This window comes from Gekko japonicus, unplaced genomic scaffold (assembly GCF_001447785.1).
Source record: "Gekko japonicus isolate JY-2015 unplaced genomic scaffold, Gekko_japonicus_V1.1 scaffold342, whole genome shotgun sequence".
NCBI classification, from domain to species: domain Eukaryota; kingdom Metazoa; phylum Chordata; class Lepidosauria; order Squamata; family Gekkonidae; genus Gekko; species Gekko japonicus.
In genome coordinates, this window is record NW_015169785.1 from 1,026,857 (window position 1) to 1,044,013 (window position 17,157).

General features: G+C 43.6%; 1 protein-coding gene across 1 annotated transcript in view; it reads left to right on the top strand.

Moving 5' to 3' along the window:
• Positions 1 to 17,157, top strand: part of CMTR1 (cap methyltransferase 1) — a 55,605-nt gene that overhangs the window by 34,874 nt on the left and 3,574 nt on the right. Inside the window, exons 18-23 of the mRNA XM_015416939.1 lie at positions 170 to 292; positions 1,469 to 1,560; positions 3,616 to 3,684; positions 7,457 to 7,504; positions 8,517 to 8,629; positions 10,036 to 10,144. Coding sequence (XP_015272425.1) covers positions 170 to 292; positions 1,469 to 1,560; positions 3,616 to 3,684; positions 7,457 to 7,504; positions 8,517 to 8,629; positions 10,036 to 10,144 — 554 coding nt within the window. The remainder of the gene's footprint in view (positions 1 to 169; positions 293 to 1,468; positions 1,561 to 3,615; positions 3,685 to 7,456; positions 7,505 to 8,516; positions 8,630 to 10,035; positions 10,145 to 17,157) is intronic.

A 17,157-nucleotide genomic window follows, 5' to 3' on the forward strand; every position in this document is an offset into this window, starting at 1 on the left:
CAGACAGCAGGTGTGGTTCTTTTTCAATGCTTCATAATAAATTTCAGCCCCCTGTGGAAACGTCTCTGTGTGGAGTCCTAGAACTAGTGGCATTCAAGAGTGTGTGACTTCCTCTGTGTGAACTTCTTTGATTATTAACCTGGCTGCCTTCCTGTTCACTCCCATGCAGAAGTCTCAGATATATACTTGGGATGGTCGCCCATCAAATCGCTGGACAAAATTGGACTTGAAAACTGAATTGCCAAGGGACACCCTTCTGTCTGTGGAGATTGTTCATGAGCTAAAAGGAGAGGTCAGAGATTGCTTTTCCTCCAGGAGGCTAATGTCATCCACTAGCTGTTTAGTTCATTTGACTTGTGGGAGGAGGGGCCTTTCAGGTTGGGGCTTCTGATAAGTGTGGTGGTGTTTAAGTTCCTTTCATGATTTGGACTGCTCCAAGTTGCAAATAATATCAGATGTCAGTTTCCTTTCTATTGATTTTCTCTGCCTCCTCTGTAGTTGCCTGATAATCAGAATGTTCTTCAAAATACATGTTCGTGTAACCCCATGCTGCTGTCATTACTCTCCTTTAGGTGAAGACTGAGCCATAGTTTGCTTATTGTGGAACAAAAGTTGCTTTAAGATTATCAGCCACATGGTCACTTAGGAACAAATCTGTTTTCTTTGTATAAGTTGTTACACTATGATTGAATCATATGATTCCTCCATAGCTTGTGATCCTGAGCATTTAAAGACAAGGGTAGAGCTGCACGGTCTGTCCAGAATGCTTTCAGGAAACATTTGTAGACCAGGATAGAGGAACATAAGAAGTAGTAAAATAATGAACAGCATAAAGAATCTGTAAATATTAAAGGCCAGGTAATGCTGTGGAATCGATTGACTGTAAGTTTGGGATCAGTGCAGTGCAATGCTTAATTTTTAAAACATTGCTCCTACAGGATATGGTAATGACCACTAGCAAAAATTGCTTTCAAAAGAATTGAACAGGTCTTTCAATGGCTGTCAATTAAGAATGGAATTTCTGTGTTGTGAGGCAATAGATCTCTGAATACCAGCTCCCAAGGCTCTCTCCATCACAACCTGCTCATGAGCTTAACTGGGGAATCTTACTGGTCACTGTTAAGAGGCTGAAAGATGGACCTCTGCTCTAGTCCCACCAGCACTTCTTGAGTATAATTCACCTAATTCAGAGGTTTCCAGACTTTTTCTGAGGACATACTGATAGAATTTTGCCAGTCTTCATGAACCATTGGTGGCCTGCAATATTGCTTGGTTAATCCTCTACAAAGATGTCTGGGGCCGGCAGTTTACTCCGTGGTTTGGAAATGACTGAAACCATCAGAGAAGTGAACACTAGTGCTGAAGACAGCCTGTGTATATCCACATTTAGTGTCATTCATAGAAGGAAGTATATGCAGGGAGGAAACATGCCATGCTTTATTATATGCCTCTTTTTTTCTCTCCGTAGGGGAAAGCACAGCGGAGAATTAGTGCCGTCCACATTCTGGATGCCCTAGTGCTGAATGGCACTGATGTCCGACAACAACATTTCAATCAGCGGTAAGTAGAGCTTGGAGATGTCCTTGGCTGTATATTGATAAAAGCAGTTGGGAACCTTTTTAATTTGGAGCTCACACTGTTTGACTACCCCAGTTAGACTTTGGAAGACTTTATTATTTATTTGAAACATTTGTGTATCTCCTTTCTACCCAAATGGGGTCCCTGAGGCAGCAAACATAAAAACATTAGAACATTCCAACATTAAAACGAAGTGTATATAAAATTTTAAAACTGAGTTAAAATTTATTAACAAGCATACATAATACAACAAGGAAAGATGGCCTGTAACAGTTATTGAGGCAAGTCAAACAAAAGAAAAAAGTCTTCGCCTGCTGGGGGAAGACAATGATTGAAGGAAGACAGGGAGGGTGTTCCAAAGATTTTCACGCTGCACCCAAGAAGGCTGTTTCTTGGGTTGCCACCTGTCTGGCCTCTTGATTGTAGGGGCACCCAAAGCAGGGCCTCCAAAGATGACTGGAGTGGACAAGTAGGTTCCTATGAGAGAATCTGGTCCTTAAGATATACTGGCTTCAGGACTCATTGGATTTTAAAGGTCAATACCAGCACCTTGAATTGGGCCCAGAAGCAAACTGGGAGCCAGTGCAGGTGGAATAAGCCAGGTGAGATATGGTCCCTAGGACTCACTCCTGTGAACATTCTGGTTGCAGCATTCTGTACCAACTGCAGTTGCCCAATATTCTTCAAGGACAGCCCTATGTAGAGCACATAGCAGTAGTCTAATCTGCATGTTACTAGGGTGTGATCATTCCTGCCCAGGAATAGCTGCATCTGGCTCACCAATCAAAGCTGGTAAAAGGTACTCCTTGCCACCACAGCTACCTGTTCATCCAACAGGAATCCTTGGTCCAGTGGCATCCCAAGCTGCAAACATGCTTCTTTAGCATGAATGCAGCCCTATCCAGAACAGTAGCACCTACATTTTGTTAGCATTAAGTTTCAGTTTCTTAGCCCTCATCCATTCCAAAACTGCCTCCAGGCTCCTGTTCAGTTTCCCCAGCTTCCTTGAGATTTGCTGGAAGCACAGAACTGAGCTTGGTGTCACCTGCATCTTGGTGGCTGCTTAGCCCAAATCTCCAGATAATGTCTCCCAGCAGCTTTCTATAGTTGTTGAAAAGCATGGGGGACAAAATAGAGCCTTGTGGGACCTGTAGGTCAGGAGGTGGAGCAGCTGTCCCCCCAAACCTTCCTCCAAAGTAAGACTGAAACCACCACAGAACAGTGCCTCCAAGTCCCAAACACACAAGGTGGACTAGAGTGATACCATGATTGATGGTACGGGCAGCTGGTGAGAGGTCCAGGAGAATTAACAGGGTCGTACTTCCCCCGTCCATCTCCCATTACAGGTCATCTGTCAGGACGACCAAGGCTGCTTGAGTCCCATGACCAGGCCTGAAACCAGTTTGGAGTGGATCCAAACAATCCATTTAATTCAGGAATTGCTGAAGCAGCGCAGTCACCACCTTGCTCAAGAATGGTACATTTGAGGCTAAACAGTAACCATCCAGCTCTCTGGGTTCTAGAGTAGGCTTTTTTAGGAGTAGATGCAGCACTGCCCAGTTCAAGGTATGGAGGACCACCCCCTCTCTTAGGGAGGCGTTTACTGTCGCCTGGACCCAATCTGCCAGCCCCCTCCCCCGCCACATTTTTGAAAAAAGAAGAGTAGTAATCCAGCCTCTGCATAGGGTGCACCTCAGAGAAGCCTGTGGCAGAGACGACCACCCCATTAGTTTGGAGTCATTCAAACCTAAAATGGGCCTAGAGCAGACACAAAAGCACCAGAAAGGAACTTATTAAATAGGCCTCAGATGCACGTCTCCTTGTGTTTCTCCTCACTTCGTGCCCAGTTTGTCTGTGCATCCTTCCTTAGATGTGCTGTTCCCAGAATTCTGACTATACTGCTGCAAACTGAAAAGCTTCAGAGGGGGTTTATATGGAGCTGTTTTCTTGGCATTTGTGCTTCTCTTTTTGTGAACTATTTCTAGTTGCCTGCTGACCTTGTACCTAAACTGCACAACTCTTTTCCTTTGGTTCTAGAATTCAGTTAGCAGAGAAGTTTGTAAAAGCGGTCTCTAAACCTAGCCGGCCAGATATGAACCCCATCAGGTGAGTGAGGCTGCTTGGATTCTTGCAGCTGTCTGAGATGGTGATGCATAAATACGTGGCGGTGGGCAGTGGAGCTATGATCAACTAGCATATTAATTGTGTGTTAGAAATGCAAGAGTTACCTGTGGGGAGATAGGGCTTTTTCTCTGAGAAACCTTCTCTGAGAAAACTTTTTCTGATCAGTCCGTAGGTGAGGACATTAGGTTCAAAATGACCTGGATAGAAAAACTGTTGGTCAAGCATATTCTACCTCTGTGGGTCTCCATCTTTTCCTGTGGGCTCAGTGGAAGGATGGCAGGGCCAGGGCAGGACAAAGCAGTTTTTTGAGCATTGAGAGTCACCCTGGAAGCACACCACATAGAATACCCATGTAATATAGCAGCTTTCATCTTTTCCCCCCTTCTTTGGGAGTAACAAATTTAATTTGAATGAACGTGCTGGTCAGCAGCACATTTTTATTTATTAATTTTTTGTGCCACTTCTTGCCACCAGGTGGTCTTGAGGCAGCTAAAAGTTAAAATGTAAAAAAACCTCAGTTTAAAAACATAATCCAGATAAAACTAAAAAGCAGCCCATATACATCAAGCCCAACTAACTAAAAGCCAAGTGGAAGAGCTCTGTTTCGCAGGTCCTGCAGAACTTTAGATAAATCCTGCCAGGCCTGCATGTCATTTGACAGCTGGTTCCACCAGGACAGAGCCGCCACCACAAAGAAGGCCCTCATCCTGGTGGATGCCAGGCGAATGTCCCAGGGGCCAGGCACCACAAGCAGGTTGCGAGATGAAGCGCACAAGTTTTTTTGGGGGGACATGTTAGAAAAGGTGGTCCACCAGGTATGAAGGTCCCAGACCATTTAGGGCTTTAAAGGTAATCACCAGCACCTTGAATTTGATCCGGAACTCACTTGGCAGCCAGTGTAGCTGTTCCAAGCCAGGACAGGACAGATAGGATCTCTCCAAGGAGAGCTTATCAGCAATCTTGCTGCTGTGTTTTGGACTGCTTGTAGTTTCTGGAGTGCCTTCAAGGGCAGCCCTACATAGAGCACATTACAGTATTCTAAGTGAGAGGTGACTGTGGCATGAATCATTGTGGCTAGGTTGGAGTGAGACATATGGAGACAGCTGGTGGGCTTGGTGTAAGTAGAAAAATGCTGTCCTTGCGGTGAGGGGAAAATGGTGTGGCGTCCAGGGTGATTCTCGGGCTGCTCCCAAGTTCCCCTGCCCTTCTGGCTTCCTTTGGAGACCCCCCCCCCCAGAACTTTGTGTCAGGCTCCTCCTGGATTTCTTGGAGGGAGGCCAGGTGCAGGAGACTTGTGTGGATCCCCCCCCCCGCAACGGCGGTTAGCGGGGGAGAGATTGTTCCGTCCTGATGCAGGAGCAAGAGGAGGAGCAGGCATGGTTCCATGCCTTGCACTAGCTGCGACCTCCCTTTTTAGACTTTGTTTTTCAAGTTTGATTTGCAACAAAGGTAAAGGCGTTTGTCCGTTTATGTCCTCTTATTATCTGTTGAAGACCTTCAAGGAATGACCCTTTAAGAATATCTCCAACTCTGGAAACAATTTGCGGCTGCAAAAAGGAGTGGAGCAAAAAAAACCCAAACGAAAATGGCAATGGTAGGGGAAAATGAAGAAACCCCAGCAGAGGAAATGATAGCGATAGACTTACAAAATACCGAAGTGGGACAGTTAACTCTGGAACAGTTCAAAGAATCCGTGATTAATGAGGTGCGACTGGCAGCAGGAAGCCTGTAAAAACATCATCAAGAAACTGCAAAACGTGGAACTCGCGTGAGGGCCTGCGCTATATCAGTTAATCCCTGAGATTCCCAAGAAAGAACAGGACGATAGCAAGAAAGAAAAGATACAGGATTCATCTCTTCTTTTTACAAAGAAAAGAAGAGACGGTTCTAGGGAAGATAAAGAATTAAAGAACTCTGTAAAACGCGCTGAGAGAATAGAACTTACAAAAGGGATCAGGCGAAAAGAGAAGAAATCAATTGAAAGAAGAGCAAGGCGTCCCCATAAGAAAAACCACAAAGAACACACAATAGAACTGCAAAACAAAAAAGGTGGAAACTGGAAATGTAATGCCTCGAGTATAAGGGGGCAAGACATTTACTTGTGATTATCAAAAAGAAGGTGCCCCAGAAGACAACACTGCAGTATGTACCTGGTGGCAAAATAACCTCTTCTGCCTGTTTAAATTATGAAAAGCTCAATGGTCTCTGTGTTGGAAGTTTAAGTATCGGGTAGTCTAACTGTTCGCATGTCTAAACGTAGTTAGCAAAGTTCTGTATACTCAGTAAATTAAATGGAATAGTTAGGGAGTATTGTTTCAATGTAAGACAACTGTTTCAATGTAAGAAGTTAAAAGTAAAAATATACAGACAATGAAAGAGGGATGAATTCGACGGGTTTTGTGTTGGAAGTTCAAGTACCGGGTAGTCAAGCTGTTCACATGTTTAAACGTAGTTAGCAAAATTCTGTATATTCTGTAAATTAAACGGAATATTTAGGGAATACATAGTTACCTTAATGTAAGAAGTTAAAAGATAATGAAAAAGGGAATGTGTCAGTGTATTTATAATTTTGTTTCCTTATGAATCTAAATGAGATGTAAAGTTATGGAATAATAGTAGGAATAAAATAATAGTAGTAAATATGGAGGTATAGAACAGGGTATGAAAACTGAGCTTTTATTTTGATGAGACTATATAGTATATAAAATGTATAGATAATTACTGAATTTGACTGGGAAAAGTAGGTTATCATTACTGCTTAGGTTGTTTTAAAAACTTCGGGAAGCCTATGCTGAGTAAATAGATGAAAGACCAGAAGGCTATCTGTGTTGATCTTGAATTAAAGAGATCTGGTATTGCAAGTAGGGAATACTTATACGAGGGGTTGGTAGACGGTCTGGTACATGAATTAGGAAAAATATAGGTTGAATTATGGTTAGAGAGATAGATATGATAGGAGAACACATCGTTAGGTCACTTCTGTTCGCTGAAACTCTTTGTAGTAAGAGGCGATGGTATTTTTTGTTTGTTTGTTTGTTCTGAAAACCAATAAAAAGATTGTTAAAAGAGAAATGCTGTCCTTGCCACTGCTGACACCTGCTTGTTCAAGGACAAAGAGAAGTCAAGCCAAACCTCCAAGCTCTTAACAGAATCCACCATCAAGACCCGAGAGTTGAAGGTCCCTTGGAGGTCGGTCCAGACCGTTCCAGCAAGATGATCTCCGTCTTAGATGGATTTAACTTCAACCAACTCTGCTTCAACCAGTTAACCAGTTTGGCCTACAAAAAGGCACACATCACTTGTGTTGTTTTAAACAGCAATTCAGAAATAATTCATAGTAGGGCAACATCTATTCTTATGTACTCGAGTTTTCAAATCAGACAAATGGGAATGATCCAAGGGCTCTAGTGGTATTGCTAACCTGTACTTTTCAGATCTGTAGAAGCAATGGACTTTGGAATCATTATATTTATAAATACAATCAGTGTTGCATTTTTTTATTTTCAGTTTTCTGTTCTTTTTGTAATCCCCCCCCCCCCCAAGCTTTTAATACTCTTGGGGGTTGAGATTTTCACGACTCCAGTGCATGCTTAGGACGTAGTCCTGGGTAGTGTAACAGTGAATAGGGTTTGTAAAGGCAGAGTCAACAATGCTGTTTCTGAGTTTATTTGCCCTTTGAGGACCACTGATTTAGAATACTCTAGGTGAATTTGGGCCTGCATATAGTTTGGCTTTCTGGTTTGTTTTCCCACAGAGTGAAAGAAGTGTACAGGTTAGAGGACATGGAAAAGATTTTCCTAAGGTAAGACCTCAGAAAACATGCACTTCTAGGGTTTGTTCTGCGGAATGGAGAAGGAGGGCTCTGTTACTGTTTGAAAAGGCTGTTCAGAGAGTATTCTGTTAAATTCTGAATTGGTGGGGAGGGAGAGATGGTGGCCTGCCCAAAATATGCATATTGGCTAGGGTAAGGAAATTCGTTGGCTTGCTGTAGCCAAGTCTGCAGCCTCCAGTGTTGTCATTGCCAAGCCTGCAGAGTTCTGTCTCCTTTCCCCTCTTTGTGACATAGATGAGTATTGCATGAGTGGCTGCACACTGAGAACATGCTTGGCTGTCCTTTTAAAGCACAATGATGTTTTGCATAATGGAATCAATAGATTGTGGTGAAACAGTCAGCCATCAAAATATCCCGTTCTTTAAATCTCTCTGCTGTCTTGGCCTCCATAAAAGTTCTGGCTACTTTCCCTTAACACTCTGGATAAACTCCACTGGGTCTGCTGGACTGCTGTGCCTATTCTGCGTGTCTCATTGAAATAAATTGTTTCTGTAGTACTCTTTGGTGTGCAAAGTCCCTTTAAAGGACTGCTTTTATTCTTCCCAACTCTTCCTTTGAACTAGATGATGGTGGTTGTTCTTGATGGGGAACTTAAGTTGAATTTGCATTGGGAAATAGCAGTGGCTAAGTGGCACAGCATCATGCAGAAGCTTCTGGGTTCAGTCCCTGGCATTTCCAGTTAAAAGGATCAAATAGTAGGTGCCCTCTACCTGAATATCTGAAGAATGGCTGCTAGTCAGAATAGACAATATCAGCCTTGATAGACCAGTGGTCTGGCTTTTGTCATGTTAGTGTCTCATAACAGTAACTTGCCTGAACCAAGGACTTGAACCTAGAGACTTAGTTAGCCGGTAGGTTCAAGTTCCATGCTGCAGCTACGGAGCTGTATTGGATTTCTCAAAATCCATTGCTGATTTAAGATTTGCACCTATTGTGTTGCATTGTGTGTAAACACCTCTTCTCCTTTTTCTTGGATGCTCAGGTTAGAGATGAAAATCATCAAGGGCTCAAGTGGAATGCCACGGCTGTCATACACTGGCCGAGATGACAGGCACTTTGTACCCACAGGACTGTACATTGTCCGGACCGTCAGTGGTAGGTTCTCCTCTGAGGTCGGGGCATGTGTATTCTGCTTGGATTGGAGGTGGTCTCTTGCTTCCAGATAGTTATACTGACCATCTTTGGCTCTTTTTTGCTTCACTCTTTTAAAGAAACAACAACATATAATGAACAGTATTTTTATTTGAGCTCTTAGTTTTGTTGTGTCATCTGTGCCTGAGCATCCTGATTGAGGTAGCCTGGAGCTACCTGGAGTGTGCTGTGTAGGAGAAATTTGGGGAACTTCTCCCTTCTTGTGAAAGAACAGTGTAAGGCGCTTGCTGAAGACGTTCTGCAACCTATTGCAGGGGTGGGTCTGGGTCTCTCCCAGTTGCCCCTCTGCTTTTCTTTTCCCCAAAGTGCTCTGAAGTATTTATTTCGCACAGTGCTGAATTTGTGTTCCAATGCCCTTTCCTCCGTAATGCTATTCTAACTCTATTGAAATGGGTAGGATAACACAATAGTTGAATAAGAACATTGGGCAGGCCAATTACCAGTTTCATTCAGTGTCCTGTGTCCACCATCTGGCACATGAGGTTGAATTCTATGCTCATTTTTAGCTAATAGCCATTGATGAATTTGTCTAGTCATTATTTTAACCCATCACAACATGCTGGGACACTTGAGTTTCAGTGTTCTGCTGTGTTGAAGAACAAAACTTCTTAGCATTGTGTGAATTTCATTCAGTATCTTTTGATCCGTGAGGATAAACTGCTGCCCCTGTATACCTTTCCAAGCCATAATTAAGTTATTCATCTCTTAAGCCATCCCAGTGATGGGTTCTTGAGAGAAAGTAATGCAACTGGGAACTGTCCTAAACTACCTTAGAAGAAGGTGTGTAGCATCATTTAGAAATGTTTCCTTTATGAAAGAATATTTGTTAAATGGAATGACACAGTGCACAGTCAGCAGGGCTTTTGTGGGGAAGACTAATGAGCAGGAGTCTAATCACTTGACTGCTCATGTTTCCAGATTGTTTCAGCAAAATACACATGGATTTTGTACTTAGATGTAACAGGATGGATCCTATGCAGCATCTATGGGAGGCAGTGGGGGAGTTGCATGTTTCTTGTCTGGTTTTCCCCCCAGTGGTCACCTTTGAGCACCAAAAAGGTGATGCCAGGGTTTGGGAGACACCCGTAGATAAAAAGACACATGACATGGGCAGCAGCTATGAAGAGAGAAGTGGGCCAAATGCCCATCCCCTTCTTGAGTCAAAGGATGGTTCATTGCATGTGAAGAAAGGAAGTATAGGATCTCTTCCTTCTCTTCATTCATGCTTATTCTTCCGTGAGCATATGTGATGCCTGCTTAGCCCCTTGATTTAGAATTCTAGCTCATGAATTTAAACACAGTTTTTCTTATGTTTCTGTTCTTAATACGATCTCTGGCTTTCTTCATAGATCCCTGGACCATGGCAATCAGCAAACACTCTAACAGGAAATTTTTCTACAACAAATCAACACTAGTGTCAACGTATGAACTTCCTCCTGAATCTGTCTCACCATTTCAGTGAGTACCATTCAAACAGCTACTTCCAGTTTATACAGGAGGAGGAGGTGGTCAAGAGGACTCTGAAGTTTGCAAGGGGATCTCTGGCCCCATTGTGAAATTACAATTCCCCAGATTCCAGTTAAATAGGCTCAAAACTAGTTAAGCTTTGCAGTATAGAAATGTATGTCACAATAAGGACCAGTGATCGGTTTAGTGGTACTGGAAGAAAGTGGTTAGAAATCCAAGAAAAAGGCAGCATACAGGGTTAAGGCCTATGGGAAGGGGGGGGGGTAAAGAAGATGTACTCTGGATACTTGCAACAGTTTTTTGTACAACTAGCAGAGTATTCCTTGTTGTTGTTGTTATTGTTCAGTCGCACAGTCGAGTCCGACTCTTTGTGACCCCTTGAACCAGATCACGCCAGGCCCTCCTGTCTTCCGCTGTCTTCTGAAGTTTGTTCAATTTTATGTTTGTTGCATCGGTGACACTGTCTAACCATCTCATCCTTTGCCGTCCCCTTCTTCTTTGACCTTCTATCTTTCCCAGCATAAGGGTCTTCTCCACTGAGTGCTCCCTTCTCATTTGGTGGCCAAAGTATTTGAGCTTCAGCTTCAGTATCTGGCCTTCCAGGGAACATTCAAGGTTGATTTCTTTTAGGATTGACTGATTTGATCTCCATGCAGTCCAAGGGACTCTCAAGAGTCTTCTCCAGCCCCATAGTTCAAAATAATCTATTCTTCGGCGCTCGGCCTTCCTTATAGTCCAGCTCTTGCAGCCATACATCACTTACTAGGAATACCATTGCTTTGACCATGCGGACTTTTGTTGGCAGGGCGATGTCTCTACTTTGAATCATGTTGTTTAGGTTTGCCATCGCTTTCCTGCCAAGGAGCAGGCGTCTTTTAATTTCATGGCTGCAGTCACCGTCTGCAGTGATCTTGGATCCCAGGAACGTGAAGTCTGTCACTATTTCCACGACTTCCCCTTCTATTTGCCAAGGAGTAATGGGGCCGGATGCCATGATCTTGGGTTTTTTGATGTTGAGTTTCAAGCCACCTTTTGCGCTGTCCTCTTTTATCCTGAGCAAGAGGCTCTTGAGGTCCTCTTCACTTTCTGGCATTAGAGTGGTATCGTCTGCATATCTGAGGTTGTTGATCTTTTCCCCAGCAATCTTAATTCCCGTTTGTGATTCATCCAGGCCAGCATTTCGCATGATGTACTCTGCATATATATTAAATAAGCAAGGTGACAATATACATCCTTGTCGTACTCCTTTTCCTATGCTGAACCAATCAGTTGTTCCGTATCCGGTTCTAACTGTCGCTTCTTGGCCCTTATACAGGTTTCTCAAGAGACATGTGAGGTGGTCTGGTACTCCCATCTCTTTAAGGACCTGCCATAGTTTGTTGTGATCCACACAGTCAAAGGCTTTAGCATAGTCAATGAAGCAGAAGTAGATATTTTTCTGGTACTCTCTTGCTTTCTCCATAATCCAGCGAATGTTGGCAATATGATCTCTCGTTCCTCTACCTCTTCGAAACCCAGCTTGTACTTCTGGTAGTTCTCTATCCACGTACTGTTGAAGCCTAGCTTGTAGGATCTTGAGCATGACCTTGCTAGCGTGTGATATGAGTGCAATTGTGCGATAGTTTGAACATTCCTTGGCGTTGCCCTTCTTTGGGATTGGAATGTATACTGATCTTTTCCAATCCTGTGGCCACTGTTGCGTTTTCCAAATTTGCTGGCAAATGGAGTGCAGAACTTTAACAGCATCATCTTCTAAGACTTTGAATAGCTCAGCTGGAATACCATCACCTCCACTAGCTTTGTTGTTAGTAATGCTTTCTAAGGCCCATTTAACTTCACATTCCAGGATGTCTGGCTCAAGGTCAGTGATTATACCGTCGTGTTTGTCAAGGACATTGAGGTCTTTCTTGTATAGTTCTTCTGTGTATTCTTGCCATCTTTTCCTAATCTCTTCTGCTTCTGTTAGGTCCCTACCATTTTTGTCCTTTATCATGGCCAGCTTTGCATGGAACGTTCCCTTGATTTCTCCAATTTTCTTGAAGAGATCTCTAGTCCTTCCCATTCTATTGTTTTCCTCTATTACTTTGCACTGTTCATTCAGGAAGGCCTCCTTATCTCTCCTTGCTGTTCTCTGGAAATCTGCATTCAGTTGGGTAAATCTTTCCTTTTCGCCTTTGCCTTTCGCTTTCCTTCTTTCCTCTGCTATTTGTAAAGCCTCATCAGAAAGCCACTTTGCTTTCTTACATTTCTTTTTCTTTGGGATATTGGTGCCTTCTGTACAATGTTACAAACCTCTGTCCATAGTTCTTCAGGCACTCTATCTATCGAATCCAGTCCCTTAAACCTATTCTTCACCTCTACTGTATATTTATCAGGGATGCGATCTAGGTCACATCTAGGTCAAACCTGAATGGCCTCGTGGTTTTCCCGATTTTCTTCAGTTTAAGTCTGAATTTTGCAATGAGTAGCTCATGATCTGAACCACAGTCAGCTCCAGGTCTTGTTTTTACTGACTGGATAGAGCTTCTCCATCTTTGACTGCAAATTATATAGTCAATCTGATTTCGGTGTTGCCCATCTGGTGATGTCCATAGGTAGAGTTGTCTCTTAGGTTGTTGGAAAAGGGTATTCGCTATGACCAACGTGTTCTTCTGACAAAACTCTGTTAGCCTTTGCCCTGCTTCATTTTGTTCTCCAAGGCCAAACTTGTCTGTTATTCTGGTTACCTTTTGACTTCCTACTTTAGCATTACTGTCCCCAATGATGATAAGGACATCTTTTTTTCTTTTTTTTTTGGTGTTCGTTTTATGAGGTGTTGTAGGTCTTCATAGAACCGGTCCACTTCAGCCTCTTCTGCATCAGTGGTTGGGGCATAGACTTGGATTACTGTGATGCTGAATGGTTTGCCTTGGATTCGGACTGAGATCATTCTGTCGTTTTTGAGATTGTATCCCATTACTGCCTTTTTCACTCTCTTGTTGACCATAAAGGCTACATCGTTTTTTCTATGGGATTCTTGGCCACAGTAGTAGATATAATGGTCTTCTGAGTTAAATTCGCCCATTCCTGTCCATTTTAGTTCACTGATTCCCAAGATGTCGATGTTCAGTCTTGCCATCTCATTTTTGACCACGTCAAGCTTACCTTGATTCATAGATCTTACATTCCAGGTTCCTATGCAGTACTGTTCTTTGCAGCATCGGACTTTCCTTTCACCATCAGACACATCCACAACTGAGCGTCCTTTCGGCTTTGGCCCTTGTACCAGCACCAAAAACTGAGGAGCACAGTGTAACATCTAAACAGTCTATGTTGTGAGTGATCAGATGAAGAAACTTCCAGGTTCTGGATTCTGGGTCCTGCTACAAGAACAATAGAAGGAACTCCTACTTCTTAAACCTGTCTTGCAGTGACTGTAATAATTCTCATATCTCATTATTTATTTACTTATTTTTCATATTTATAGCCCGCCCTTCCCGCAAGTGGGCTCAGGGCGGGTAACAGCATTTCATTTATACAGTACATATTTCATTAATACAATCAAAATTAAATTTTTAAAAACATCATCCTATATATTAAAATGGTGGTCACAAGCTGATAACAGAAATAAATGTTTTCGGTTGTGGGAGGTTCCCTGGCCTGTTGGTGAAATAGCCGTTGTTAAGTGGGTGACAAGAATCTCAGGGAGGCCATGCATGGATGTCTGTTGCCTCAGTCAAAGGCCTGGCGGAACGGCTCCGTCTTGCAGGCCCTGTGGAATTGAAGAAGGTCCCGCAGGGCCCTGATCTCAATGGGGAGCATGTTCCACCAGGCGGGGGCCAGGGCGGAAAAGGGGCCTGGTCAGGGCAAGATGGACGTCTTTCAGGCCAGGGACTACTCGGAGATGTGGATCCATAGAGTGTAACGCTCTTTGGGGCGTGTACGGGAAGAGGCGGTCCCTCAGATACGTTGGTCCCAGGCCGTGTAAGGCTTTCTACCTTCTGTTTTCAGCCGTCATGAATTCTGCCACCTGTTGAATTTGATTCGTTTGCAGTTTCAACCATGGTCTTCTGCTCTTCAGTTCACTTTACATCTATCTGAGTCTACTGATGTAATATAAGAGTATAACTCTGTTTAGGATTACACTTTTGACCTCTAGTTCTTTCTAGCCCCTCATTCTGTCTTTATACCCTTCCCTAGTCTTTTACTTAGGTATCCACAGTCACTCCTAGAGACTCTGCCCTTGTGGCAGAGCTGTAACAGAAACGTTATCCCATTTTCTTTTTAGTTGTCACCTATATTCTTCTGTAAGAGCCAATTTCATACCGCTTTTATTGAGCAGGTTTCCCTGCTGCTCAGATGATTTCCATTTGCCATCTCTTTTGGCTGGCAATGATAGGAGTGTAACTTTGGCTTTGGCAAAGTTCAGATGTCATGCTCTTAGGATTAGGCAGACAAATGTGAAAAATAGTAACTCTGGGCTTAAGTACCAGTGGGACTATAGATTCTGTTTCTTTTGCCAAGGTGCCTTGGGGCATGCAGGCATTCTGATTTTGGCACAGGAACAGGCTCCATGCAGTTACTGTCACATCTGCTCTTACCCAAGTCCTGTGGCACATGCAGAGACTGTGAAGGTGGGTGGGGACAGACGTTATCCTTTGCAGAATGCACAAACAGCCTCTTGTCACTGCTGCCTTCTGCAGAAGCTCAGGAGGAAGGGAGCAAAACAACTCTTCCATTGCTCCTGCATTCAGTGAAGAAAAATGGGTGATTTCGCTCCCTTCTTTCAGAGCACAGCACAGAAGAACTCCCTATCCTCCCAAAAGTTCTCTGTGGAGAGAAGTTAGGGGTGGATTCCTGCCCCCAGCTGGTCTTGCTCTGGGACTGTATGGGTGTTCACAAGAGGGGACCTGACTGGTCTTTGTCACTAAACTTTCCTTGTGCCCTCTTACATGTAGTCATCATTTTTTCTTATTGCTCCGTATCTTTGGAATTCTCTTCCCTGCCCATACCCACACTGCTCCCCCCTTCTGTACTTTGAAAGAACGTATCATACTTTTTCTGCACAGTTCAATGAAAGAACTTTTCACCTTTTCTGACTAGAAGACAGTAGAGAGACTGGCAGCTTTTTCATCTGTCCCATTCACTGGATCATTCTTTATAAGGCAAGCAAGCCCGCTTCTTAGCTCTGAGTGTCCTGGAAACCCTAGAGCTCCAGTGGACTCGCTTTCTAGTTCCCCCTCTCTCTTGGTACGCTGGGTAGTGAGAAACTGTGGGAGCCCTTTGAACTTTATTTTGTCAGCTTGTTATGAGGGCAGCAAGAAACACATTGCTGCTTTTCTTCACAAACCCAGGAATTTACTCCCCTGCCCATCCCCCTGGGCATATCTCCTGTAACAGCATTTTGGCAGAAAACTTAAAAATGGCTCTAAAAACAACAGGAAGGCAAGAGGCTTATGTGTGACTTTGATAACTGATGCATTGCATTATCATTTGTGAGCTCTAATGTGACTGTAATTAGACGTTGATACATTTTCTTGTCACAATGCTAATATCACTCTGTTCGAACAGTGCAGCTAAGTAGGCTGTGAATATTAAATGCCAGTAATTGTTGGACTCGATGGCTGCTGTGTCTGTGGCAATTAGTTACTCTGTCCCCCCCCCCCCCCCAATATGACAGCAGTCTTCAACAAGAGGAAGAATCTGAGCTCAGGAATGGATTCTGGACTAAACAAGTTAAGCCATGAAAGGGGGTGGGGGGAGTACTGTTCTGATTTTTTTTTAAATGCCTTTGTCTAAAATGTCAAGCTTGAACAGTTCAGCTTGCTGCATTGCCTGCTGTGTCCATTTTATTTGCTGGACCTTTCAGAAGTCTCCTGTAAGACCTTTTATGGGCTCTGGCAAGGTTCCTTCATTTCCCTTACCCTCTTGGAAGCCTAAAAAAATTTCACTTGTGATTGTTTTTCCCCCTTTCTCACACAATAGACATTGATTTCCCCTTTCTACTCAGTGCTTTGACTTGAGGCAAAAATACATCTGTTTCTGTTAAAACAGCTTCCTTTTATAGACCTGACCAGGGTGTTTGCACTAGGAACACTGTAGGTTTGGATCCTGCAGAAATGATCAATGATCTTGCAAAGTTTGGCCATCGCTTATGGCACTCTAGTATAGGTATCAAACTTTTTCACTGTATGAAGGGCACACAGTGACTTCTGGTGGATGGAGGCTCCATGTTCAGCACCAGATACATTCTCACATCTGGGCCTGGCTACATGTCCTTTCTCTGGCTAAGTCTGCCGTAATGCTAACCACATCAGTACAGCAAAGACATAGCCGTAGTCTAAAGGATGTACCTTATCAGCAGTTTCCAGTCATTGGAGGCAGCAAGAAGGTAAGCTTGTGTGGGTTGCCTGGAGGCAGCTGTGAACACTGGATAATTTATAAAAATATGCCCAGCAGTTAGCTGCAGCCTTGTGGGCTCAGATTCCTGTAGCCAGGTTGAGCTGAGAATCTGGTTCAGAATTCACATTCCAAGTATTTTGACTTCCCTCATTTCAAAAACCTGAAAACATGTTGCTGAAGACACAAAGCAAGGCATTGAGCAGGACTTCCAGTAGGACTTTTTCTGTCCCCTGCACAAATCTCTGCCCAGAGCTGTGGCTTCTAGCCCCCCTCCCCCATTCTGTCTGTGACTCACTCCCATTCTTCCCTTGCAGTGAGCTGGGTAGTCAGCTCTTGAATAAGTCCTTCCAGCAAGGCAGTAGTGATTTCCAGGGAAAGTGGGATTTTCTCCAATTTCCCACACTGTTTTCTGCCTTTGAAGGTGAAATCGACTTTGCACTGGACTCTGCTTGTGCTGAGCAATTGGGGGGGGGGGGAATAGAGAAAAACCATCTGATCCGTGTCAGTCGAGCGCCCTGTTCACTTTTCCATATCCACAATGGCAACAAAGGGAGAAGAGAATCATTGCTTGGGAAGTGTCTGTTGCAAAATATTTAAATGTTACAATCAGAAAAAAGTGTTAA